The 25,671-nt window shown below is 46.6% G+C and overlaps 2 protein-coding genes across 2 annotated transcripts in view; both read right to left on the bottom strand.

The window, feature by feature from the left end:
• The window catches only part of MRC2 (mannose receptor C-type 2), a 65,692-nt gene that overhangs the window by 29,582 nt on the left and 10,439 nt on the right, over positions 1-25,671 (bottom strand). The window lies entirely within an intron of this gene.
• Positions 3,817-5,871, bottom strand: LOC308532474 (signal peptidase complex subunit 1). The gene has a single exon (XM_081109962.1). It carries the CDS (start codon positions 5,863-5,865, stop codon positions 5,557-5,559), a length of 309 nt encoding a protein of 102 aa, XP_080966088.1. The 5' UTR covers positions 5,866-5,871; the 3' UTR covers positions 3,817-5,556.

Here is a 25,671-nt window from a genome sequence, read left to right as displayed (position 1 = left end):
GCTGCACCAGTCTGCATTCCCACCAGCAGTGCACGAGTGTTCCTTTTTCTCCACATCCTCTCCGGCACTTGTCATTTGTTGATTTGTTGATGATAGCCAGTCTGACAGGTGTGAGATGGTACCTCATTGTTGTTTTGATTTGCATCTCTCGGATGATTAGTGACTTTGAGCATGTTTTCATATGTCCCTTGGCTTTCTGAATGTCCTCTTTTGAAAGGTGTCTATTTAGATCCTTTGCCCATTTTTTTAAAAATATATTTTATTGATTTTTTACAGAGAGGAAGGGAGAGAGATAGAGAGTTAGAAACATCGATGGGAGAGAAACATCGATCAGCCGCCTCCTGCACATCTCCCACTGGGGATGTGCCCGCAACCCAGGTACATGCCCTTGACCGGAATCAAACCTGGGACCCCTCAGTCCGCAGGCCGATACTCTATCCACTGAGCCAAACCGGTTTCGGCCTTTGCCCATTTTTTGATTGGATTGTTTATCTTTCTTTTATTAAGTTGTATGAGTACCCTATACATTTTGGAGATTAGGCCCTTATCAGATATGACATTGGCAAATATGTTTTTCCACACAGTGGGTTTTCTTGTTGTTTTGTTGATGGTTTCTTTTGCTGTGCAGAAGCTTTTTTATTTTGATGTAGTCCCATTCGTTCATTTTCTCTTTAGTTTCAAGTGCCCTAGGAGCTGTATCAGTGAAGAAATTGCTTCGGCATATGTCTGAGATTTTATTGCCTTTGGATTCTTCTAGAATTTTTTTTTTAATCTATTTTTATTGATTTTTTACAGAGAGGAAGGGAGAGGGATAGAGAGTTAGAAACATCAATCAGCTGCCTCCTGCACAACCCCCACTAGGGATGTGCCCGCAACCAAGGCACATGCCCCTGACCGGAATCGAACCCGGGACCCTTCAGTCCGCAGACCGACGCTCCATCCACTGAGCCAAACCGGTCAGGGCTCTTCTAGAATTTTTATGGTTTCCCGTCGTACATTTAAGTCCTTTATCCATTTTGAGTTTATTTTTGTGTATGGTGTAAGTTGGTGATCTAGTTTCATTTTCTTGCATATATCTGTCCAATTTTCCCAACACCATTTATTGAAGAGACTATCTTGACTCCATTGTATGTTCTTGCCTCCTTTGTCAAATACTAATTGAGCATATTGGTTCGGGCCGATTTCTGGGCTCTCTATTCTATTCCATTGATCTGTATGTCTGTTCTTGTGCCAGTACCAGGCAGTTTTGAGAACAGTAGCTTTGTAATACAGCTTGATATCTGGTATTGAGATCCCACCTACTTTGTTCTTTCTCAGGATTGCTGCAGCTATTCGGGGTCTTTTTTTATTCCAGATGAATTTTTGGAGCGTTCGTTCTAAATCTGTGAAGTATGCCGTTGGTATTTTAATGGGAAGTGCGTTGAATTTATAGATTGCTTTGGGTAGTATGGACATTTTAATGATGTTGATTCTACCAATCCATGAACACGGTATGTTCTTCCATCTGTTTATGTCTTCCTCTATCTCTTTTTTCAACGTCCTGTAGTTTTCTGAGTAGAGGTCTTTTACCTCTTTAGTTAAGTTTATTCCTAGGTAGCTTAATTTTTTTGGTGCGATGGTAAATGGGATCGTTTTTTTAGTCTCTCTTTCTGAAAGTTCACTATTGGTGTATAGAAACACCTCAGATTTCTTGGAGTTAATTTTGTATCCTGCTACATTGCCAAATTTGTGTATTAAGTCTAGTAGTTTTTTGATGGAGTCTCTAGGGTTTTGTATGTATAATATCATGTCGTCTGCAAATAAGGACAGTTTTACTTCCTCTTTTCCAATCTGGATGCCTTTTATTTCTTCTTGTCTAATTGCAATGGCTAATACTTCCAGTATTATGTTCAACAGGAGTGGTGAGAGTGGGCATCCCTGTCTTGTTCCTGTCCTTAGGGGAAATGGTGTTAGTTTTTGTCCATTGAGTATGATGTTGGCTGTGGGCCTGTCATATATGGCTTTTATTATGTTGAGGTATGATCCTTCTACTCCCACCTTGCTGAGAGTTTTTATCAAAAATGGGTGTTGGGTTTTGTCAAATGCTTTTTCTGCATCAATTGATATGACCATGTGGTTTTTTTCTTTCAATTTGTTTATGTGATGTATCACGTTTATTGATTTGTGGATATTGTACCATCCTTGCATCCCTGGGATAAATCCTACTTGGTCATGGTGTATGATCTTTCTGATGTACTGCTGGATCCAATTTGCTAAGATTTTGTTGAGGATTTTGGCATCGATGTTCATGAGGGATATTGGCCTGTAATTCTCTTTCATTGTGTTGTCTTTACCTGGTTTTGGTATTAGGGTGATGCTGGCTTGGAAGTGTTCCTTCCTTTTGAATTTTTTGTAGTAGTCTGAGGAGGATAGGTTTTAGTTCTTCCTTGAATGTTTGGTAAAACTCCCCTGTGAAGCCGTCTGGTCCTGGGCTTTTGTTTGCTGGAAGCTTTTTTATGACTGCTTCAATTTCTTCCATAGTTATTGGCCTATTGAGATTTTTAGATTCTTCCTGATTGAGTGTTGGAATGTTGTATTTTTCTAGGAATTTGTCCATTTCCTCCAGGTTGTCTAGTTTGTTGGAGTAGAGCTGTCCATAGTATTTTTTAACAATCATTTGTATTTCTGTGGGGTGTGTTGTTATTTTGCCTCTATTGTTTCTGATTTTGTTTATTTGGGTCCTCTCTCTTTGCTTCTTGGTGAGCCTGGCTAGAGGTTTGTCAATCTTGTTTATCCTTTCAAAGAACCAGCTCTTGGTTTCATTGATTATCTGTATTGTTTTTTTGGTCTCTATATCATTTATTTCTGCTCTAATCTTTATTATCTCCTTCCTTCTGCTCACTCTGGGGTTTTCTTGTTGCTCTCTTTCTAATTCTTTCAGTTGTAGAGTTAGATGATTTACTACCATTTTTTCTTGTTTTTTGAGATAGGCCTATAGAGCTATAAACTTCCCTCTCAGGACTGCTTTCATTGCGTCCCATAGGTTTTGGATTGTTGTGTTTTCATTGTCATTAGTTTCCAGGATGTTTTTAATTTCTTCTTTGATCTCACTGGTAACCCAATCAATATTTAATAACATGCTATTCAGCTTCCAAGTGTTTGAGTATTTTGGGTTGTTTTTATTGTAGTTTATTTCTAATATTATGCTATCATGGTCTGAGATGATGCTTGGTATGATTTCAATCTTCTTGAATTTGGGGAGACTTTGTGACCCAATATGTGGTCTATTTTTGAATGTGTCTTATGAGCACTTGAGTAGAATGTATATTCCGTAGCTTTGGGGTGAAGCGTTCTGAAGATGTCAATTAAGTCCATCTGATCTAGTGAGTCATTTAGAATTGCTGTTTCTTTGCTGAGTGTTTGTCTAGAGGATTTATCCAGTGATGTCAGTGGTGTATTAAAGTCCCCTACTATGATTGTATTGTTGTCGATCTCTCCTTTGATATCTTCCAGGAGTTTTTTTATGTATTTGGGTGCTCCTGCATTGGGTGCATATATGTTTACCAGGGTTATATCTTCTTGTTGTATTGATCTCTTTAGTATTATGAAGTGGCCTTCCTTATCTCTTGTTATGGCCTTCACTTTGAGGTCTATTTTGTCCGATATAAGTATTGCTACCCCAGCTTTCTTTTCCTTTCCATTTGCCTGAAAGATATTTTTCCATCCCTTCACTTTCAGTCTGTGTGAGTCTCTTCTAATGAGGTGGGTCTCTTGTAGACAGCAAATGTATGGGTCATGTATTTTTATCCATTCAGCCACTCGATGTCTTTTGGTTGGAGCATTTAGTCCGTTTACATTTAAAGTTATTATTGAAAGGTACTTGTTTGTAGCCATTTCTTTTTTTGTGTGTGGCTGTTTTCTTTCTGAGCTTTTTGTTTCTTCTTTTTACACCAGTCCCTTTAGCATTTCTTGCATTGCTGGCTTGGTGGTGATAAACTCCCTTAGCCTTTTTTTGTCTGTGAAGCTTCTTATTTCCCCTTCAATTTTGAATGATAGCCTGGCTGGATAGAGTATTCTTGGATTCAGTCCTTTGCTTTGCATCACTTTGTAAATTTCCGTCCATTCTTCTCTGGCCTGATGTGTTTCTGTTGAGAAATCATTTGATAATCTAATGGGAGAGCCCTTGTATGTAACTTTCCGTCTCTCTCTTGCAGCCTGTAAGATTCTCTCTTTGTCCTGAACATTTGCCATGGTAATTATGATGTGTCTTTGTGTGGGTCTTTTTGGGTTCACCTTGTTTGGGACTCTCTGTGCTTGTGTGACTTTTTTCTTCCCCACCTCAGGGAAGTTCAGATATTATTTCTTCGAATAGGTTTTCTAATCCTTGTTCCTCTTTCTGTTGTTCTGGCACCCCTATTATTCGTATGTTGTTTCGTTTCATGTTGTCCCATAGCTCCCTTAGGCTCTCCTCCTGTCTTTTAATTTTTTTCTCCAATTGCAGTATAGTTTGGGTGTGTTTTGCTTCCTTGTCTTCTAATTCACTAATTCGGTCCTCCGCTTCTCCTAGTCTACTGTTGATACTTTCAATGGTGTTTTTTATTGCAGCTATATCGCTCTTCATTTCTTCTTGGGTCTTACTTAAGTTGTTGATTTTTTCATCTGTTTCTTCTTGCTTCTTGTATATGTTGTTGATTTTTTCCTCCATCCGGTTTATGCACTCTAGGACCCTTATTCTGAATTATTTTTCTGTCATGTTGCATGCCTCTGTATCACTTAGCTGCTTTTCTGGCGAGTCCTCCTTTTCTTTCCTTTGGGGGTTTCTTTGTCTACCCATGTTTGATCTCACTGACATATCTAGACATTGAGTCGTTCAGTGGCTGCTCCCTGGGTGGCAGTGGCTCCCTGGGCTGTGGTTGCTCCTCAGGCAGTTGCGGTAGCAGCTGCTCCTCAGTTGGCAGCAGCTCCTCTGGTGGGTGCTGTTCACAGCTTTTGCATTGGTGGGTACTGAATAGTTAACAATGAACATCTATAGCACAGAGAGATGGTATGGGGGCAAAAGGATAAAAATAATGGTGGTCTTGCATGGTGGTCCTGGCCTGGAAAAGATTACTCTGACATTTCAAAGGTGCTATCTTAGAGGGAGAAAGGAGGCGAGACATCGATTTGTTGTTCCACTCACTTATGCATTCATTGGTTGATTTTTTTTTAAATAATTTCTAGACTTGCACTATGAGTTTTAATTGAAAATATTTGAACAGCTTAGTAATAAATTATAAAACTTTGATAATTAAATTGTACTACCATTTATGAAGCAAATATTACTTTTGTAGACCTGAAAGAAACTTTGCATACTTGTATTTTCTGTTCTCCATTTCAGAGAAACTATGAAGAGGTCTAAAATATGTACAAGTCAAAGCCCAACCGAGAAGTGAAATATAAAGAGAAAAAAAAATCTTTAACAGCTGTACCGTAGGAGCATAGGTGGTTTTTAGCTAGTGTTTTGGTTGTGAAACTTTAGCTCATCTCACAGGATACAAAAGCAGGTGCAATAATAGAGCTGAATCATGTAAACCCCAATCAATTATTTTTAGCATGCCTTTTAACTTTCCTTTCCCCTGGTTTCTTGTCTTCTGTGCCTGAATCTTGAACTGGTAACCACTTGAGGGGGTGCCGGCGATAAATGGGCCATGGAGAAAGTGTCAGCAAACACGAAAAAACAAATCCAGCCATAACTATATAGACAGTCCACCCAAACTGTTCAGCCACATACCCGTAGATAAATCCAACTATTGCTGAAAAAAGAATAATTCCCTGAAACATCTGTTCAGCTAGCTTCTGGCCCTTGTAATCCATTTGCGTGGGCAGTGAGCTCAGTTGCTCCAGCATGGCTGGCTGAGGACGTGGGCAGCAGAATGCTGGCGTTCGACAGCGAGGCAAGGGCGTCCGGGAACGAGGCGAGGGCGTCCGGGAGCGAGGCGAAGACGGCTGCAACTCAGGGGCCGTACGCTTTGGGGACTGGTCCCGGGCACGGCACGGCGAGCCTCTCGAGCCGGGTGGAGCGATGGCCACAGCTCATTGGTTGATTTTTGTATGTGCTCCGACTGGGAATTGAATCCTCAGCCTTGGCATACTGGGTTGACGCTCTAACCAACTGAGTTCAGACCATCCGACGTGGTTACTTTTGGTCTCCGAGTTAGTAAAGCTCACCATGCTGGCCTCCCCTGAGCCTCAGTTTAGTATGTGGCCCCTTTTTCATCCACAACTGATACAAGCTATCCTGCCATTTCCAGAACTCATTATCTGACATGTTTTTATTTTCTGTCTCCCCTTCTTGTTCATAAACTCCTGAGGACTTTCTCTGTCTTCACCACTGGGTCCCCGGTACCCATAACTGGCTGACATACAGCAGTGCTTAATACACACTGAATGAACAAATGAATGAATCTCAGGCCTTGATACCACAACTCACCAGTCTGTCTTTCTGCTCTCTGTCCCAGCTGCCAGATGAATCTTTCTAAATGGAGCACCCACAGCTCCTGTTCACTGAGTGCTCAAGACATTGGGCAGGAAGGCAGGGCATGGACCCTGGTCACTCCACTCTTCAAGAGCACCAGCCTGGGGGTCCTCTCTGGGCAAGACACAGGTGACCTCTGAAGGGCCTTTAAGGTGACAGCCACAGTTACTCATCCTCCTCGGGGCCCCTCCCCTCACCTTGTTCTTCCCCTTCCAGCAAGCCACCTAGAACCCTAAACTGGCCCCAGGGCTTGACCCAGGCTTGCCGAGCTTGCTCTAGGACAGTGATGGCGAACCTTTTGAGCTCGGTGTGTCAGCATTTTGAAAAACCCTAACTTAACTCTGGTGCCGTGTCACATATAGAAACTTTTTGATATTTGCAACCATAGTAAAACAAAGACTTATATTTTTGATATTTATTTTATATATTTAAATGCCATTTAACAAAGAAAAATCAACCAAAAAAATGAGTTTGCGTGTCACCTCTGACACGCGTGTCATAGGTTCGCTATCACTGCTCTAGGGTATGGGGATTTGGTTCTCAGAAGCTCCACTTCAGCAAAGAAGACAGTCAGTTGTAATAGAAAGTGGCCTTCAGCAGGGGGTAGGGAAAGGGCCTGGGACCGGAAAAGGGAGAAAATAGTGCTTGCTTTCATAGATGTTTCTCAGAGATGGAACTGGACACACTGGACAGTACAACCCAAACCATCACAGGAGCCCACAGCAACTCCGGGGGACAGTTTCGTCCCCTCCTCCTCGAGCAGAAAACTCACACGTGGCCACAGCCATTCCAGCCGGGCTGTGCAATTGTAACAATCGGCAAATGAAAGGGACCCCTGCCAGTCGGGAGAGGCAATCCCAGCATCAGGCCACCTTCCCCTCACTTGACAGATGAGGAAATGAGGCCCAGAGAGGGAAAGCGATTAGGATGCCCAATTGAGGTACCTCATTTTCCTCTTGTGTCACATGAACCACGGCTGCAAGTCCCCTCCCTCCTCTGACGTTCTGGGTTCTGGGTTCAAATCCACATATTTTTCTGGAGTGCCTGTTATGTGTGTGACACATCCCAGGCAATACTGGGGCCACGAGCAAGCACGCAGCACTGTCCTGGTTAGAGAATACTAGGTGTACCGGTTAATAATGCAGATTTTTTTCAATAGATGGAGTTACACATATGTTGACATATATGTGATTTGATATGTATGCTATTTTGTTGTATTGCTTCTCCAGGTTACCACTTGGTCTGAGTGATGGCACACGCACGTTCTGAGCAGCACTTCACAATGTACGAAGAAGTGGAAAATTGGGTCTCTGAATGGTCTGCCTCAAAACAAGAAAAGTTCTATTGGGACGGTATCCACAAATTACCTGAAAGATGGGGGAAAGGTGTAGCTGGCGATGGACATAAAGCACTTTTGATGTTTCTCTTGATATTATCGTATTTTCTTTGGATTACAAAATCTGCATTATTAACCAGTTAATAGTTAATCTGCACTATTAACCGGTTAATGATTAATCCACATTATTAACTGGTTAACAGTTAATCCACACTATTAACTGGCTAATAATCCACATTGATTTTGTAATCAAAGAAAACACGATAATTTCAAAAGAAACATCAAAAGTGCTTTATTCAAAGTAATGTTCATCGCTAGTTACACGTTGAAAAAATCCGCATTATTAACCGGTACACCTAGTAGTGGGTTTGGATACAGCAGGACATGAGGGCAAAGAAGCCCTTTAAAATCCGGGTGTTTGGGGGGCAGAGGAGGGGGCTGTGTCTTCGGAGGGCAGGGAGACTCCCTGAGGACACTAAGGATCTGGAGGAGGCAGAAGGTGAAGACTGCAGGTCACAGAACTGCCTTGGCAGCCAATGAGAAAAGGATGAGGAATCTGGGAGCAGAGGTCCCAGGGAATCTGCCAAGCTGGAGGCCGGGGGCTCTGGGAGAGCATTTTCCACCGCAAGTTGAGAGGAGGCTGTTTCTCCAGGGCCCAGTGGAGAAAGAGAGCTTTGGCTGAGCTCGATCCACAAGGGGAAAGGGAAGGGAACAGACGCATTTCGAGAACTGACTGTTCTTTGCGTCCACGCTCTCAGCAAACCTAAATGGAGCAGCAGAGAGGGCTCAAAGTAGGGAGGCCCGATGCCCCACATCCTGAGAAGGCCCCTCCTGCCCCAATTCCCCCCACCCCACCCCCCCTCCACATGCCTGAGAGCACCAGGTGCCAATGCCCCTCACTAGGATCTTGGTATGGTCCTCACCAATGACAAAGACGACCGCTTGCATTTTCTTGGCAACCACACCATGCTTAGCACAGTCAGTGAGTGAATAAATGAGTGAAGCCAGGCAGGAAACTATGCAGTGAGCACCAACTTGATGCCATTCATTCATTCATTCATTCAAAAAAATCTTGGAGAACTTCATAGGTGTCAGGCAGTCATGGTGCCAGGTATAGTGGTGAGCAGTACAGACATAATCCAGCCCCTATCACCACATGGCCTGGGAGGTGCTGGGCTCTGCATGGAAAATATAAAGATATACAATCATTGGCCACCTCATTGACTGCTCATAGTCTCTGGCCTTTGTTTTATCTGCTCAGAAAACTTCCCATCCCCTTACTATTACTTATAAAGAACTTTCCTGTACCTCTAGCTATGTGAGGGCTTACAAAGCTCACGCTTGGCCAGTAAGAGTGTCCATCCCCTGCCACAGTGATTGGCCACAAACTCAAACATGGCTGTTCAGAGTCCTCCCCTGAAATACATGAAATCTTCTCTCTGTTGAGATTGCTAAGCTGGGCTGTCAATGGCCATGCTTCCTGCCAAGAGACCTTTCTGCGACAGGCAAGAATGGGATAACACAGGAGGAGACACAGAGTTGAGCTGGAAGGAGAGGAAGTGAGTCCTAGTGGTGCTGGCCAGCCAGTCCTGATCCCCAAATTCCTGCAGCTCTTTCTGATCATTTACAGCCATTCTTTTTTTTCTTCCTTTCTTTCTTTTTTAATTGATTTGAGAGAGAAAGAGAGAGGATGGGCACGAGGGGTGGGGAAGGGGAGAGAAAGAAAGGCATGGATGTCTTGTTCCATTTATTTATGCATTCACTGGTTGATTTTTGTATGTGCTTTGATGGGGATGGAACCGGCAACCTTGGGTATCAGACCAACATTCTAATCAGCTCCCGGGCCAGGGCCACATTCCCCCCACACTCCCCTTTTTTATTTTGCTGAGCTTGTTTGCACTGGGTTCTGTCCTTGTAACCAAAAGAATCCTGATAAACACACAACCCCATGTCGGAACCAGAGCCTCTCGCCCTGACTGGAACGCGGGCTAAGTTTCCTTACTCCCCTGGCGGCGCTGTCAGACCAGTAATGAGTTTCCCCGGCCTGCAGCAGCCTCTGGGCCCTGTGGGGGTAGCTGGTGCTCTGAGGCTGGACCCCACCTCCTCCTCCTAATCACTTTCTGGCTGCTCCTCCCCCCCCCCGCCCCCCCCCCGGCCCCCCTCTTCTTCACTCATGCAGATGATGAGCATTTGTGAAGCACTGTACTGGGTACTGCAGGGAAAGCAGACAATATGCCCTCATGAGGTTTACAATGAAACCGGAGAGGCACAACTCACAAGCCATCCATCCAAGTTACAAGCGACACATCAAGTGTGCAAAACAGTCAGGACATGGCTGGGGGGGAAGGTGTTGGCTAGAAATGGGCTCTCCAGAGAGCTGAAGTGTGATTGACAGGGGTCTCTCTGATGTATAGCCCACACTTCCTTGCTTCTCAGACATCCAGGTCACCATCCTGGAAATTTGTCCCTGTGCTCAGGCAACTGGGTTTTATTTATTTATTTATTTATATTTTTATTGATTTCAGAGAGGAAGGGAGAGGGAGAGAGAGATAGAAACATCAATGACAAGAGAATCACGGATCGGCTGCCTCCTGCATGCTCCCTACTGGGGATCGAGCCCACAACCTAGGCATGTGCCCTTGACCAGAATCAAACCTGGGACCCTTCAGTCCACAGACCAACACTCTATCCACTGAACCAAACCAGCCAGGGCGGCAACTGGGTTTTAAAGCTACTTGTTCCACATTGAGTGACCCGTCTCCTCCCTGCCTGTTGTGGTCACTTTCCTTTCCCGTCTGCTGTAAGAGACACACTATGCTTTGGCGGAGTCCTGAGGCTGAACGCAAAGGCTGTCTGGCTGTCTCTCAGGAGCAAAGCTCTCAGCTGTCCCTGCAGCTTCCCGGACTCAGCCCCGCAGCAGAGGCAGCCAGAGGAGTGACCTCGGAGAAGACGGCTGTTCTCCATTACAAGCTGAAGACATCATGCTGAAGGCAGTGCAGAGGAAGTTAATTCTAGCACAGTTCCTGGCACGCAGCACCCTCTCAACAAGAATCCGCTGAATGAGAGGCATGTCAAACAAAACCCTGAAAGGCGCGAGCAGAGACAAGGACAAGCTGGGTGTTCGGAGCAGGGGGAACAGCAGGAGCAAAGGCCGGGGACCCTGCAACCAGCCTGGCTCAGCTCCTAGAGAGCTGGAATCAGGGGTTAGCTGGGACTCGACTAGATTTGTCCACGAGGGTGTGGGAGGGTGGCCTCCAGCCCATGAGCCTCTCCTTAAGCCAGCCACCCCTCCCAAGGCCATGCAGAGGGAAGGGGTCATCCCAGGGAGAGTCAGGGGCCGCCCACAGGGCTGCCAGCCAAGAGGAGCAGCTGTTTTCAATGAGCAGCTTGGTCCTGAGGCCAGGCCTGGAAATGTCCCTGAGTCAGCAGAAGCGGCCAGCCCCGCCCTGCGGAGGGCCCACCCTGGGGAATGGGCACCACACCCTGCATCACCTCTGCTGAAGGCTGTATCCATGTCCACGTCCATGCACACACAGCGGCCCGCATATGGGGAGTGGCATCCCTCCTAGAGAGGGCAGGGGAGTCCCATGACATGAAGACCCAATACCCTGCTCAACTGTTCAATATTTCCACCAAAATTCTGGGGTACTGTGGGCTTCCCTCTACCCTCCACTCTCCAGGCTTTTCACACTCCCCTCCCTGCTCCCCAACAGCCCCTCCATTCCAGCCAGGACAAACTGCTAGGCCAGTGATGGCGAACCTTTTGAGCTCGGCGTGTCAGCATTTTGAAAAACCCTAACTTAACTCTGGTGCCATGTCACATATAGAAATTTTTTGATATTTGCAACCATAGTAAAACAAAGATTTATATTTTTGATATTTTATATATTTAAATGCCATTTAACAAAGAAAAATCAACCAAAAATATGAGTTTGCGTGTCACCTCTGACAGTGTGTCATAGGTTCGCCATCACTGTGCTAGGCCTTCATTGCTTAAAGTGCCTGTGACTAAAACAGAACAAAAGGCCGCATTTCTATTTACTGAATTATCTTATTTTTTTTTTTTAATATATTTTATTGATTTTCTACAGAGAGGAAGGGAGAGAGACAGAGAGCCAGAAACATCGATGAGAGAGAAACATCGATCAGCTGCCTCCCGCACATCTCCCACTGGGGATGTGCCCGCAACCCAGGCACACGCCCCTGACCGGAATCGAACCCGGGACCCCTCAGTCCGCAGGCCGACGCTCCATCCACTGAGCCAAACCGGCCTCGGCTATCTTATTTTTTTTAAGAGAAAGGAAAGGAGGAAGGGGAAGAGAGAGAAACATTGATTTGTTGTCCCACTTATTTATGCATTCGTTAGTTGATTCTTTTTTTCTTTAAATATGTTTTTGTGGGGCACAGTTACGGTGTTTTGGCTAGGATCAAGCCTCGGACTAATGAAATGACAGGGTCCTCTGATTGCCACGTGCAAGTCCCAGCTGGAGGGCAGGGCCCTCCCAGCACAATCATCGCCAACGGCTGTGGTTGTGAGCTTGAACCTATGGTCCGAACACGCAGCCCCACGTGCCTTGTGCTAGAGTTCAGGTGCATGTAGTTGAGTGGGGATGAAACTCACGAGAATGCTGTAAACAACGTGATCACGCCCCTACTTTGCCTCATGGCATCTGCGATAAAATAAAGACACGGCTTGTGGGCATTATCGTTGTCTCCTTATCAGGGAGGCAGCGTCCCACCGAGACCCAGCTATTATTCTCTTGTCTGTCTTTCCTATATCCTTTCACCACCTCCCCTCCCCCCGCCCCCCCACTCGGGATCACCTTTGTTCGTGCTGGCGTGGCACATGTTTTCATTGATTTTTAGAGAAAAACAGTGATGAGAGAGCAGAGCATGGATAGGCTGCCTCCTGCACACCCCCCAATGGGGATGGAGCCCGCCACCTGGGCATAGGTTGCCACTCAACCACGGAGCCACACCAGTCAGGCCATTGGTTAATATCTGACAGGAGATGAAACCCACAACCTTGGGGGATCGGGATGACACTCTCTAACCAACTGAGCTACCCGGCCAAGGCTATCATTCATTTCTAGAGATGCTCTTCCCCCCGCGAATATTTTACCACTGTGGTAAGCTCTGTTCTGGGACGATGTTAAAGCAAACCCTGCAGGCAATGGCCTGCCACGCCCACCTAATAAGTGCAAGAGAAGGGGATGCGATGGGTGGAAATTCATGTGAACTCGGAGAGGCAGCTCTCACCCTCCCAGGCTCTGTCCAGTTGCCGGGCCCCACAGGCGGTGCCAGCTCAGAGCGGCTGGCCCCTGGGGCTCTCTGGGGCCAGCCGCTCACCTGCCTTAGCCTTCTGTTGGATTTAATGGTGTTTCATCTTACCCCCTGCTGATTTTTTAAAAATACATTTTTATTGATTTCAGAGAGAAAGAGAGGGAGAAAGAGAAACATCAATGATGACAAAGAATCCTCCTGCACGCCCCCTACTGGGGATCCAGCCCGCAACCTGAGCAGCGAAACCTGGGCATGGCCCCTGACCAAAATCCAACCCGGGACCCTTCCGTCCACAGGCCAATGCGCTATCCACTGAGCCAAACCAGCTTGGGCCCCCTGCTAGTTTTTAAATTCCGACTAAAACGTCAAAATCTTTGCAGGCTGTCCTTTCCTAGGACCCATCTTGCAGGATGAGGTCAGGGAGCTGCTGATCCTCGATAGAATGGTTCTGCCTCACCTCTGCCACCCCCGGGCAGTCCCGCGCGCCTGGCTCCCCTGCCCTTGTCCCCCGTCTCTACCTCACCGGAGCACCCCAGGGGCGAGCACACCTTGGCCCCCTCCCTCCTTCACCCCGCCCCCAGGACGTGAGGCGCTGGGACCACCCTGTCCTCTGGACCTTTGCGGCTGCAGCTGCGGCCCCTGCGCAGGGCGCCTCCGCCGCCGCCAAGCGCCCCGCCTCCGCCCCCGCGGTGCGCCCCCTCCTCGGCTAAGAGCCCTCCCTCCACCGCGCCCCCGGGGCTGCACACCGCCCCCTCCGCCGCGTGCCATTCCCCACTGCACCCCCACTTCAGCCAAGCGCTGTCCCTTCACGACCTGCCGCCCTCCCCCCTTCCCCCGCACGCCCTTCTCCAACGGGTCCCGGAGCATTTCGGCGCGGAGCCTCCCCCGAGATCGGCCGACTCCCCAACCCAATTCTGCAAACGCCCGGTCGGCACGGCCCGGCGCCGTCTGCTAGCCCGCAGCCAAAATAAACAGCGCAAAGCCGCTTCCTTCCCCGCGGGGGCAACTTTCACGGCGACGGCGGGGCTCCGGCCGCGGCAGGAAGTGGCTTTCTGAGCCAGCACAATCCAGCCGCGCTGACCCGGCCGCGAGGGCAGCGCTCCGCAACCCCCACGGGAGCTGGCGGCTCCGCAGCGGCCATTGGCAGGAGCGCACGTGGGTGGGCCGGCCACGCCCACGCGCAGGAATCACCTGCAGCTGCAATGAGCGCATCACTCACATCACCGCCACACTAGTTATATGTATACGTGGGAGTCGGGAGCAAGTTATTTCATAAAATCGCTTACAGGAGAGCCCTCTGGGACCCCAACCGCAGCACCAGGTTAGGTGGCCCATACCTGGTTGACTGAGGACGAATTGATGAGTGAGTGAGAGAATACTGGAGACAATACCCAGGCAAATTTAGACGGTTTTTGTTTTTGCTTTAGTTTTGGCAATGTGGCCTGCAGAGGTGGGGGGGGGGGGGGGAATAGGAGGGGAAGTATACCTTAAAGCTAAAATAGAAGTACAGTACCCGGCTTCACTGCAAAGTCAACAAATGAAGAAAGAACCTTTGAGGCCTTTCTGTATTTTCTAACTTTCCATAGTGAAATCAATATATTTTTTTAAAAATGTAGCTTCCCACTCACAAAAAAGAAATGTGTAGAGAATTCTATGAAATGGAAAAATGTGTGAGAAGTTGAAGTTTCAAATATAAACATTTTGATTCACAAGAAAAACTTCATGAACAATTTCTAGATAAGTCTTTCAAATAACAGAAGAGTAGGGATTCCCAACTCCCTACACAGGAGGCCCTCACTGGCAAGCACCCCGAGAGCTCAGGTTCATCCGTCGCCTGCGGCCTCCTCATCACCTGGAATCACAGGAACTGTCTGTGGGATGACAGAAGGACTGTGAAAGGAGGGATCTTAGCTTTAGCTTGTCCATCCTTTCTACAGCGGACACTGCATCACGGAAGGGCTCAGGACTTGTCCAAGGATATTCACACAACTGGGGCCAATTTAGACCTTTCCATTAGGACTAAAACTTGCTAAAGTCCCAAACAGCATAATGCCAGTGTTTGCTTCCGTAACTTAACCATATGATGTATTGTCTTCTGTTGAGAATGAAAAGGAAAGTTGGTGATAATTACACCAGCACAAGCTTGCACCGGGACTCGCCCAGGCAAACTAGGCCAGATGGTCGCCCCGCACTTACAGAGAGAGACAAGTTAAAGTTTATCACCACACAGGTTAAAGTTTACTATGTGTTTACTAGGAACCTAAGGACCAGGCATGGGGTTCCAAGGCTTTGTCTTTAATCCTCTTGCTAATCCTCATAGGGACCCTCAGAAGTAGGCAAAATTCCATGTGACAGATGAGGAAACTGAGAGATCAAACGCCCTGAAAACACTGTAATAAGGGTGGGGTGAGAGGCCAGGAAGGCTGGTGCCAGAGCTGAGCTCCAAACTATTGTTCCAGGTACCTGAACCTATAACCCAGACGCAAGTTGTATTTGACCTTCACAGTGTGTGAAAGAAGTGAGCCAACATTTAAAACTGGAGAGATGTCACATATAAAGCTGTATTTCCAGCTTCTCTTGGAAATATTGAGAGGCCTGACAACACTGTGAGCCAGTGTGCCTGCAGGGAGGGGCTCACCAGCTTGCCACAGTCCCCACCCATCCCTTCTGTGCCCCACACCCCAACACTGAGGTGGAATGAGAGTGGCCATATGTTATCATACTTGTGCTGCCCTGGTTGGGGTGGCTTAGTTGGTTGAGCATCATCCTGTGCATGGTTTCGGGATGTTTCTCTCTTACATCGGCGTCTCTCTCTCTCTCTCTCTCTTTCTCTCTCCTTGGGTGAGGTTAAAAAAAAAAAAAAAAAAGGATGTGCGTATTTCAAGCTGGAAAAAAAGACGGGGAGTGAGTTTCTCTAAATTAGGCTCCACTGCCCGGCAACCACAGTGTCCCTGGGACATGCTGCCTTCCTATTACAAGATGTGTCTGAAACGCAGCACAACAGGATTCCGAGAAAGCACAACGCATTTCACCACCAGCTTTTGCTCTGCTCACTGGCAGTTCCCCAGCCTGACTTGGTGACATGCAAGGATGACTTGTTTGGTTCTAAAAGCAAAGCATGGCCCTCTTTAAAGTTAACTGAACTTAGGACCTTGTTTGCTAGGGAAGCTTCAGGCGCTCCCAAAATCGACATGCCGACGATTAAACACCTGCTGTCTTCTGCAAGGACAGGCCAATGGGACCTGCCCACACCTTCTCTGGAGACACCGTGGAAGAGGTTCGCTCTGGAATCTGGACCCACCCTGGTTCAAACCCTTAATGGGCCCTGTGCTGGCTGCCTCATTTCTTCCAGCCCCACTTTAGGGAGGGCACTAATTAAGACCCGTCTCATGGGTTTCTGGAGGATTAAGCGAGAAAACACGTGAAGATGCTCTGTACCCGGTAAGCACTAACATTTCATTATTGTTGTGTGTGTTTTTCTATTTAAGCAAGACCCCCCTTTGTGATTGGGGCCCTGAGCTCAAGAATCTATGTTTCGCAGCAGAGAGCCTGGGAACCAGGCGTAGCAAACACTGCAATTTGGATGAGAGAAAATTACCAGAGGAAATAAGGCCAAGGACTCGAGTGTTGAAGCTGCTCTTCAGAAGAATTCAAAGAAAAATAAATCCATGGTCCAGATGTGGAGTCCTCCTCCCATTCCCGTGGGTGCCTGGTCCCTGGCAAGCATCGCTTGTTTCTGGCCTCTGCACATTTGAACCCTACCTCAGGTGTGCCCGGAAGGGAGCTGCAAGGAGAAGGCCACAGACAGCGTGGCAGGGAAGCGTGGGGCGACTTGAGGGAAGGCAGGGCAGCCTGGGGTGCCCCACCACATCCTGGGTCTGCAGAAATAAACTCCAAGGGCAGTCACGAAGGGAAATGAGGTCACAAAATGCACAGCTGGAAGGGAGAGAGCGAAAGGCGGTGGGGTAATGCCTGCACCACTTGGCATGGCAGGTGTTGGGACAGGAGGAGGAGGACAGAGGCTGCATGGGACCCTCCCTGGGACTCAGGCAATCACAGGCCAGGGGGGCCCCAAGAATGGGAAGGAGAAAAGGGGTGGGGAGCATGGGCTGAGAATCAAGATCTCGCCTAAGAGTTCAGGTCTGATTCTGCCATCACAACCTAAATGACCTTAGGGAACTCAAAATATTTTCTTACCTGTAAACTGATTATAAAATACCCTCACAGGCTCCTGGTGAGATCGACAGGGAGAGATCTACAGGAATATTGACATGATCCTTTCATGGTCTCTCTCCCCCACTAAACGTGCAGGAGCTGTGTCGGATCCTCTCCTCTCCCCAGTTCAGATCATACAACAGGTGCTCAATGCCGGCATGTTGAACTGAGCTGGACCAGGGGAGGTGGAAAGGCAAGCTGCCCTGTGTCCTATGGGCAAGGGTTTAACATCCTCTAAATGACACTCTCCTCTAAAAGCAGATCCACACCATGGACAATGAAAAGGAGGGAAACATGAAATTATTTCTTGTGCCAGGAGGTTTGGATTATATGTAACTTTCCATTATATTATTATAATGTTTCTAGAGCAAATAAAATGGAGGGAAGGGAGGCACAGGGGGCATTTTAAGATCTCTGAAGCAACAAAAGCTCTCTGCATTTCCCACAGAATCCAACTCGGGGCTCCATGAATTTAACTTACTTTGTCCTGAACAGCCACAAAAACGCATACGCACAGCACCCCACTACCACCACCGCCAATACAACATCACAACAGACCTGACATACAACGGCATGTCTGCCCGGGTCTCCCCACATTCCTTCTCGTTCCCCACTCTTTTCCTGGTTTCTCCCATACATTTTGAGGACCATAAAAAAGGACTGCTCCCACAGTCATCACTGAGCCTCCCTCCCTGACGTTAATTAAGAATCCATGGCGTGGTTAAGAGAGCTCAGGCTCTAAATACAGGCTGGGTTTCAGTTCCCGCTCTTGAACTAGTCATTTGACCGCTTCAGGCCTCGGCGTCCTCATCTGTTGAATGGAGAAAGTACTCACGTTTACCACACATACCAATCACTGAGCACCTCGCCTGTGCCAGGAGCCACCCGTGGGCATCCTGCCCCACACAGCCTGAGCTCGTGGCCCAAGTGGCTCCAGCGGGCAGCCCTTCTGGAGGAGATTTTGGCAACGCATCTCAAAAGCTTTCGAAAACACAAACCCTCTGAACCCAGAATTCACTTCTTAGGGATTTAACTTAAGGAAATAGTTAAGAATCTATGCAATGGACTTTGGGTGATAATAATGTGTAATATAGATTCATTAGTTATACAAAAAAAGTGCCACTCTGGTGAGGGATGTTGATATTGGGGACATATGGGAAATCTCCATACCTTTCTCTTAATTTTGCTGTGAAAGTAAGATTGCTCTTTAAAAGATTCTTAATAAAATAGTAGATTGAAATACAAAACAAAAAAAATACAAAGAATCTATGCAAAGACTTAGCTACACAACCTTATTTATTATAGCAATGATTGGGGGCAAATTAATGTCCAATGATTTGGTGTTGACCTAGTAAACTGAAATAATGTCACATAATAGAATACGAACATAATGCAGACAATAGAAATTAATTTAAAAAAGAGTAGCCCTAGCCGGCTTGGCTCAGTGGATAGAGCATCAGCCTGCAGACTGAAGTGTCCCAGATTCGATTCCGGCCAAGGGCACATGCCTGGGTTGCGGGCGCGATCCCCAGTAGGGGGTGTGCAGGAGGCAGCTGATCAATGATTCTCTCTTATCATTGATGTTTCTATCTCTCCTTTTCTCTTCCTCTCTGAAATCAATATATATATATATATATATATATATATATATATATATATAATTTTTTTTTTAAAGAGTATTTAGGTGTGGACAGAGCTTCACGATCTAATTTTTTAAAACTGAATGTATAGCCCTGACCAATGTGGCTCAGTAGGTTGAGTATCATCTGTGCACTAAAAAGTTGCCAGTTCAATCCCCAGTCAGGGCACATACAAGAATCAACCAATGAGTGCATAAATACTAGTATAAGTGGCACAACAAATCAATCTCTCTCTCTCTCTTTCTCCCTTTCCCTCTCTCTAAAGTCAATAAATAAGTAAAAATATGCTTCCCAAATAAAAATTTTAACTGAACAGCAAACAAGGGAAAGATATTTGTAACAAATAGGGCAAGAAACTCACATAAGGCAATGAGAAAAATACAGAGACCCTGATCATGTTAAGGTGATAAGATCTGAAGAGAAAGATAATCAAGGCTATAAACAGATGGTTCACCAAGAACTATCCAGGTCCAATAAGCTTATGGAAAATGTTGAAGAGCATTTGGAATACTAAAGTAATGTTCTTTTTAAAAAAAAGATTATATATATATATATATATATTATTGACTTTTTACAGAGAGGAAGGGAAAGGGATAGTTAGAAACATCAATGAGAGAGAAACATCAATCAGCTGCCTCTTGCACACTCCCTATTGGGGATGTGCCTGCAACCAAGGTACATGTCCTTGACCGGAATCGAACTTGGGACCTTTCAGTCCGCAGGCTGACACTCTATCCACAGAGCCAAACCAGTTAGGGCTAAAGTAATGTTCTTATTTGCTGGATCTGAGTGTTGGTTCCTTGGGTGTGTTCAGTTTGTGAAAATGCAGTGAGCTGAACATTTATGATGTGTTCGCTTTCCTGTATTTATATTATACTCCAAGAATTACAGTTTTTTAAAGCAAGGATGGATAAACACAAAAGAGAAATTGGGTGGCGGAGGTGGAGTGGGTGGGAAAGAGAGAGGGAGACAGAGGAGAAGCGTACAAGTCAGTACTGGCATTCCTCAGAGACACAGCGGTTCAGCTCCAGACCACCGTGATAAAGCGAGTCACGGCGCATATAAAAGTTATGCTTACACTACTCTGTAGTCTACTAAGTGTGCAATAACATTATGTCTAAAAAGTAATGTACTATACATACCTTACTTTTTAAAAATATGTTTTTATTGATTTTCTTTTTTTTGAGCGAGAGGAAGGGAGACGGAGAGAAACACTGATCAGTTGCCTCTCATATGCACCCAACCAGGGACTGAACCCACAACCTCGGCATGTGCCCTGACAGGACAATCGAACCAGTCAATTTTTGGTGCACAAGATGACGCTCAACCAACTGAGCCACTCTGGCCAGGGCTATACATACCTTAATTAAAAAAATGCTTTATTGCTGAAAAATGCTAACCATCATCTGAGCCTTTAGCGAGTTATAATCTTTTCCCAGATGGAACATCTTGTCTCGATGTTAATGGTGCTCAGTGATCAGGGTGGTGGTCGCTGAAGGTAAAGGTGGCTGTGGCGGTTTCTTAAAATAAGACAACAATGGCCCTGGCCAGTTTTGTTCAGTAGTTGGGGCGTCAGCCCTCAGACTGAAGGGTCACAGGCTCGAATCCAGTCAAGGGCCGTACCTCAGTTTCAGGCTTGATCCCCAGCCCTGGTCGAGCAAGTGCAGAAGGCAGCAGATCAATGTGTCTCTCACACATCGATGTTTCTCTCTTTGTCTCTCTCCCTTCTTTCCACCCTCTCTAAAAATCAATGGAAAAATATCCTCGGGTGAGGAGGATTAACAAAACAACAAAAAAGATGATAAAGTTTGCCACACTGATGGACTTTTCCTTTCACGAACAATTTCTCTGTAACATTCGATGCTGTTTGATAGCATTTTACCCACAACAGAACTTTTTTCAAATTGGAGTCCATCCTCTCAAACCCTGCCACGGCTTTATCAGCTAAGTTTATGTACTATTCTAAATCCTTTGTTGTCATTTGAACAATCTTCCTGCCATCTTCACCAGGAGTAGACTCCATCCACAAGAAGCCTTTAATCATGAGATTGCAGCAATTCGCTCACATCTTCAGGTGTCACTTCTAATTCTAGTTCCTTTGCTATTTCTATCACGTCTGCAGTCACTTCCTCCGCTGAAGTCTTAAATGCCCCCAAAGTCATCATGAGGGTTGAAATCAACTTCTTCCAAACTCCTCTGTTAGTGCTGATGTTTTGACCTCTGCCCAACGAATCAGAAATGTCCTTAATGGCATCTAGAATGGTGAATTCTTTCCAGAAGGTTTTCAATTTGCTTTGCCCAGCTCCATCAGAGGAATCACTATCTATGGCAGCTACAGCCTTACAATAGGTATTTCTTACAGATGTGAACGTCAAAGATCGAGGAGAAAAAAAAAAAAAAGACGTGAAAGTTAAAATGATTCCTTGACCCATGGGCTGCAGAATGGATGTTGTGTTAGCAGGCATGAAAACAACATTAATCTCATACATCTCCAACAGAGCTCTTGGGTGACCAGGTGCATTGTCAGTAATATTTTGAAAATAATCTTTTTTTTTTTTTTTCGGAGTAGTATGTCTCCAGTGGGCTTAAATATTCAGTAAACCATGTCATAAACAGATGTGCTGTCATCCAGGCTTTCTTGTTCCATTTATAGAGCATAGGCAGAATAGGTTTAGCATAATTGTTAAGGGCCCTAGGATTTTCAAAATGGTAAATGAGCACTGGCTTCAACAAAAAGTCACAGCTGCATTAACCCCTAACAAGAAAGGCAGCCTGTCCTTGGAAGTTTTGAAGCCAGGCAATGATTTCTCTCTAGATATGAAAGTCATAGATGGCATCTTCTTTCAACATAAGGCTGTTTTAACTACATTGAAAAAATGTTGTTTGGTGTAGCCATCTTCCTTACTTATCTTAGCTAGATTTTCTGGCTAACTTGCTGCAGATTTTATATCAGTACTTGCTACCTCACCTTGTGCTTTTATGTTATTAAGACTAGAGGCCCAGTGCACGAAATTCGTGCACAGGGGGTTGGGGGGCATCCCTCAGCCCAGCCTGCACCCTCTGGCAATCTAAGACCACTGGCTCCTAACTGCTCGCCTGCCTGCCATATCGCCCCTAACCCCTCTACCTGCCTGCCTGAACCCCTTCTCCTCTGCCTGCCTGATCGCCCCTAATCACTCATCTGTCTGCCTAATCACCCCTAACCACTCACCTGCCTGCCTGATCACCCTTAACCACTCTGCCTGCCTGCTTCAACCACTCGCCTGCCTGCCTGCCTCAACCACTCGCCTGCCTGCCTGATCGCCCCTAACTGCTCACTGGGGGGGCGGGGCCAGCCAGGGAGAGGGGCCATGGTCATTCTGGTCTCTGGTCGTTCTGCCGTTTTGGTCGCTGGGCTTTTATTATATAGGATGGCTTCTTTTTTGTTGTTAAACCTCACCCGAGGGTATTTCTTCCATTGATGTTTAGAGAGGGTGGAAGGGAGGGAGGGAAGTGGGGAGAGAGAGAGAAAATAATATTGATGTGAGAGACACATCAGTTGGTTACCTCCCACATGAGTGCCGACCGGAAACCAAGGATTGAACTTGCAACCCAGGCACATACCCTTGACCAGGAATCAAACCCGAGACCCTTTGGTGCTTCTTAAGCTTCATGAACCAACCTCTACTACGTTCAAGCTTTTCTCCTGCAGCCTCCGAATGTCTCTCAGCCTGCAGAGAATTGAAGAGACTCAGAGCCTTGCTCTGCATTAGGCTTTGGCTTAAGGGATGTTGTGGCTGGTTTGATCTTCTATCCAAACCACTAAAACTTTCTCCGTATCAGCAATAAGACTGTTTTTCTTTCTTCTTTCTTTTTTTTTAAATGTTCTTTCTTTCCATTCTTGTAGTTTTTAATTTTTAAGTATTTTTTATTTCAGAGAAGAAGGGAGAGGGAGAGAGAGATAGAAACATCAATGATGAGAAAGAATCATTGATTGGCTGCTTCCTGCATGCCCCACACTGAGGATCAAGCCCACAACCCGGGCATAGGCCCTGACCAGGAATCGCACTGTGACCTCCTGGTTCATAGGTCAATGCTCAACCACTGAGCCACGCTGGCCGGACTTGCTTTCTTACTTTCTCACTGGAGTAGCACTTTTCCTTTTCCTCGAGAACTGTTCCTCTGCAGTCACCATTTGGCTAACTATTTGGTGCAAGAGGCCTAGCTTTTGGCCTATCTCAGTTTTTGGCTTGGGGTATGTACCTTCTTCACTAAGCTTAATCACTTCTAGCTTATGATTTCAAGTGAGAGACTGAGGACTCTTCCTTTCACTTAAATTCTTAAGAGGTGATTGAAGGGTTATTAACTGGCCTAACTTCAGTACTGCTGTGTCTTAGGGAAAAGGAGACCTGAAATGGGGATGGGGCGAACAGCTGGTTGGTGGAGCAGTCAGAACACACACAACCTTTACCGATAAGTTCTCCGTCTCATGTGAGTGTGGTCTGAGGTGCTCTAAGATAATTACAATCGTAACATTAAAGATCACTGGTGAGCCCTGGCTGGTTTGGCTCAGTGGATAGAGCGTTGGCCTGTGGACTGAAGGGTCCTGGGTTCGATTCTGGTCAAGGGCACATGCCTGGGTTGCAGGCCCAGTCCTGGACCTGTAGGAGGTAGCCAATCAATGATTCTCTCTCATCATTGATATTTCTATCTTCTCTCTCTCCTGATTCTCTATCATCATTATGTTTCTCTCTCTCTCTCTCCCCCTTCTCCCTTCCTCTCTGAAATCAATAAAATATATATTAAAAAAAAAGATCACTGATGACAGATCACTTTGACAAACATAGCAATAATGAAAAAGTCTGAAGTATTGTGACAACTATCAAAATGAAACACAGTGACATGAAGCAAGCAAATGCTGCTGGGAACAGGCCACTCACTAGATAAGTGATCCTGGATCTCAGCCTGTTTGGCTCAATTTCTTTATCTGTGAAATGGAGGGAAGTGCGGGCTACAAAGGCAGCCTATGTGGGATTGCCTAATACTGACCCTGCGGATTTCATGTGCTCAGTAAGTAGTCACGTGGTCTCCAGCTCTCATTTGTTGCATAATGTCACACAGACGCGCCATAAAGCTCATGAAACACGGGAAGCCGTCCTAAAGGCTTTTCTGATTTGCCCTCTAGTCTCATCCACAAAAGTACGGCCATTCAGTGCTTATAGAATTTTGTGTCCTGCTGTTCTCTAAATGCAAACTTTATTACAACGCTGGAGTCCTCTCCCGTTGCCTCTTCTGTAAACACTTGGCGAATTCGTGCCAAATGCAGATGCTCACATTTGGGGGGCTGTTAATGGAAAGAGCTCCAAACCAGTGAGCACCCTGACAGAGAACTTCTTCAGAAAAACCTCCTACGAAGGCCTGCAAGCGGGGGAAGCTCAACTCCCACTTGTCCTTCAGAAACACACTGGGAGGGGCAGGCATGGAGCTGCTGGGAAAGCTGCTCCCGGGCCTCAGGCAGCAGGGCCTCAGCCCCTGGGGTTGTCAATTCCGCACTCAGGTTTGCTCAAGCCTTTGGCAGCCGGGTTGGAGGGCTGGCTCCCCTGAGCCTGGGAAAGGCCCACCCACCCAGGGAGGCTCTGATTGGCTCCGTGGATTTACATGCTGCAGGCTTGGCCAAAATGTGTGATGGAAGTTGGGGAGGAGTGCCCCCTGTACCCCAAATTACAGACATATTTAAAGAAAAAAATCCTTACCCTGTTAAATATTATCCATACATATAAAAGGCTAATATTCAAAGTGTCCCCTCGGGAGTTTGACCGGGAGAACAGGAGTTCAATCACTCCCTATGACATGCGCTGACCACCAGGGGGCGGCACAGACCATGGCAGGTGACCAGTGGCAGTGGTGGGGTGCTGAGGGAGTGAGGGAAGGAGGCAGGGAGGCGGGGGAACCACGCAGTGGCAGCACACAGGTGGCGAGGGAGGGAGGTGGGGAGGTGGGGGGAACCACACGATGGCAGCATATGGGCGGCAAGGGAAAGAGGAGGTGGGGAGGCAGGGAACCTGATCAGCCCTGATCACCGGCCAGGCCTAGGGACCCTACCTGTGCATGAATTTCATGCACCGGGCCTCTAGTATAACATAAATAGTACTAGAGGCCCGGTGCACAAAATTCGTGCACTTGGGAGGGGGTCCCTTAGCCCAGCCTGCACCCTATTACAGTCTGGGACCCCTTGGGGGATGTCCGCCTGCCAGCTTAGGCCCGATCCCCAGGGCCTAAGCTGGCAGTCAGACATCCCTCTCACAGTCCAGGGCTCTCACTGTCTGGGACCCCTCACTCCTTACCGCCCACCTGCAGTGGAGGTGGGAGAGGCTCCCACAGCCGCTGCTGCGCTCGCCAGCTGTGAGCCCGGCTTCTGTCTGAGCGGTGCTCCCCCGTGGGAGCACACTAACTGGTGGTCAGTGTACATCATAGCGACTGGTAGTTCTGCTGTTCGGTTAATTTGCATATTAGGGTTTTATTATATAGGATAGCAGCATATGACATACATAACCTGTTGAATATTGGTGTAAGCTTTCTACCAATTCTATCCATATACCCAAAATACAATTTATGTTCATATCTATTGTGTATGCATATACACATCCATACAAACGTTTCAGAATCTTGTGGTCCTTAATATTTCAGCAAAAGAATTTGTCTGTCTTTAATATGCTGTTCAACAA

The sequence above is a fragment of the Myotis nattereri genome (assembly GCF_964212035.1).
Source record: "Myotis nattereri genome assembly, chromosome: 16".
Lineage (NCBI taxonomy): Eukaryota > Metazoa > Chordata > Mammalia > Chiroptera > Vespertilionidae > Myotis > Myotis nattereri.
The sequence above is the reverse complement of the archived record's forward strand: the minus strand, read 5'-3'. Positions and strand labels throughout refer to the sequence as shown.

Excerpts from the sequence above, each read along its gene's own strand:
- LOC308532474 (XM_081109962.1), bottom strand. The coding sequence starts at position 5,865 with ATGCTGGAGCAACTGAGCTCACTGCCCACGCAAATGGATTACAAGGGC.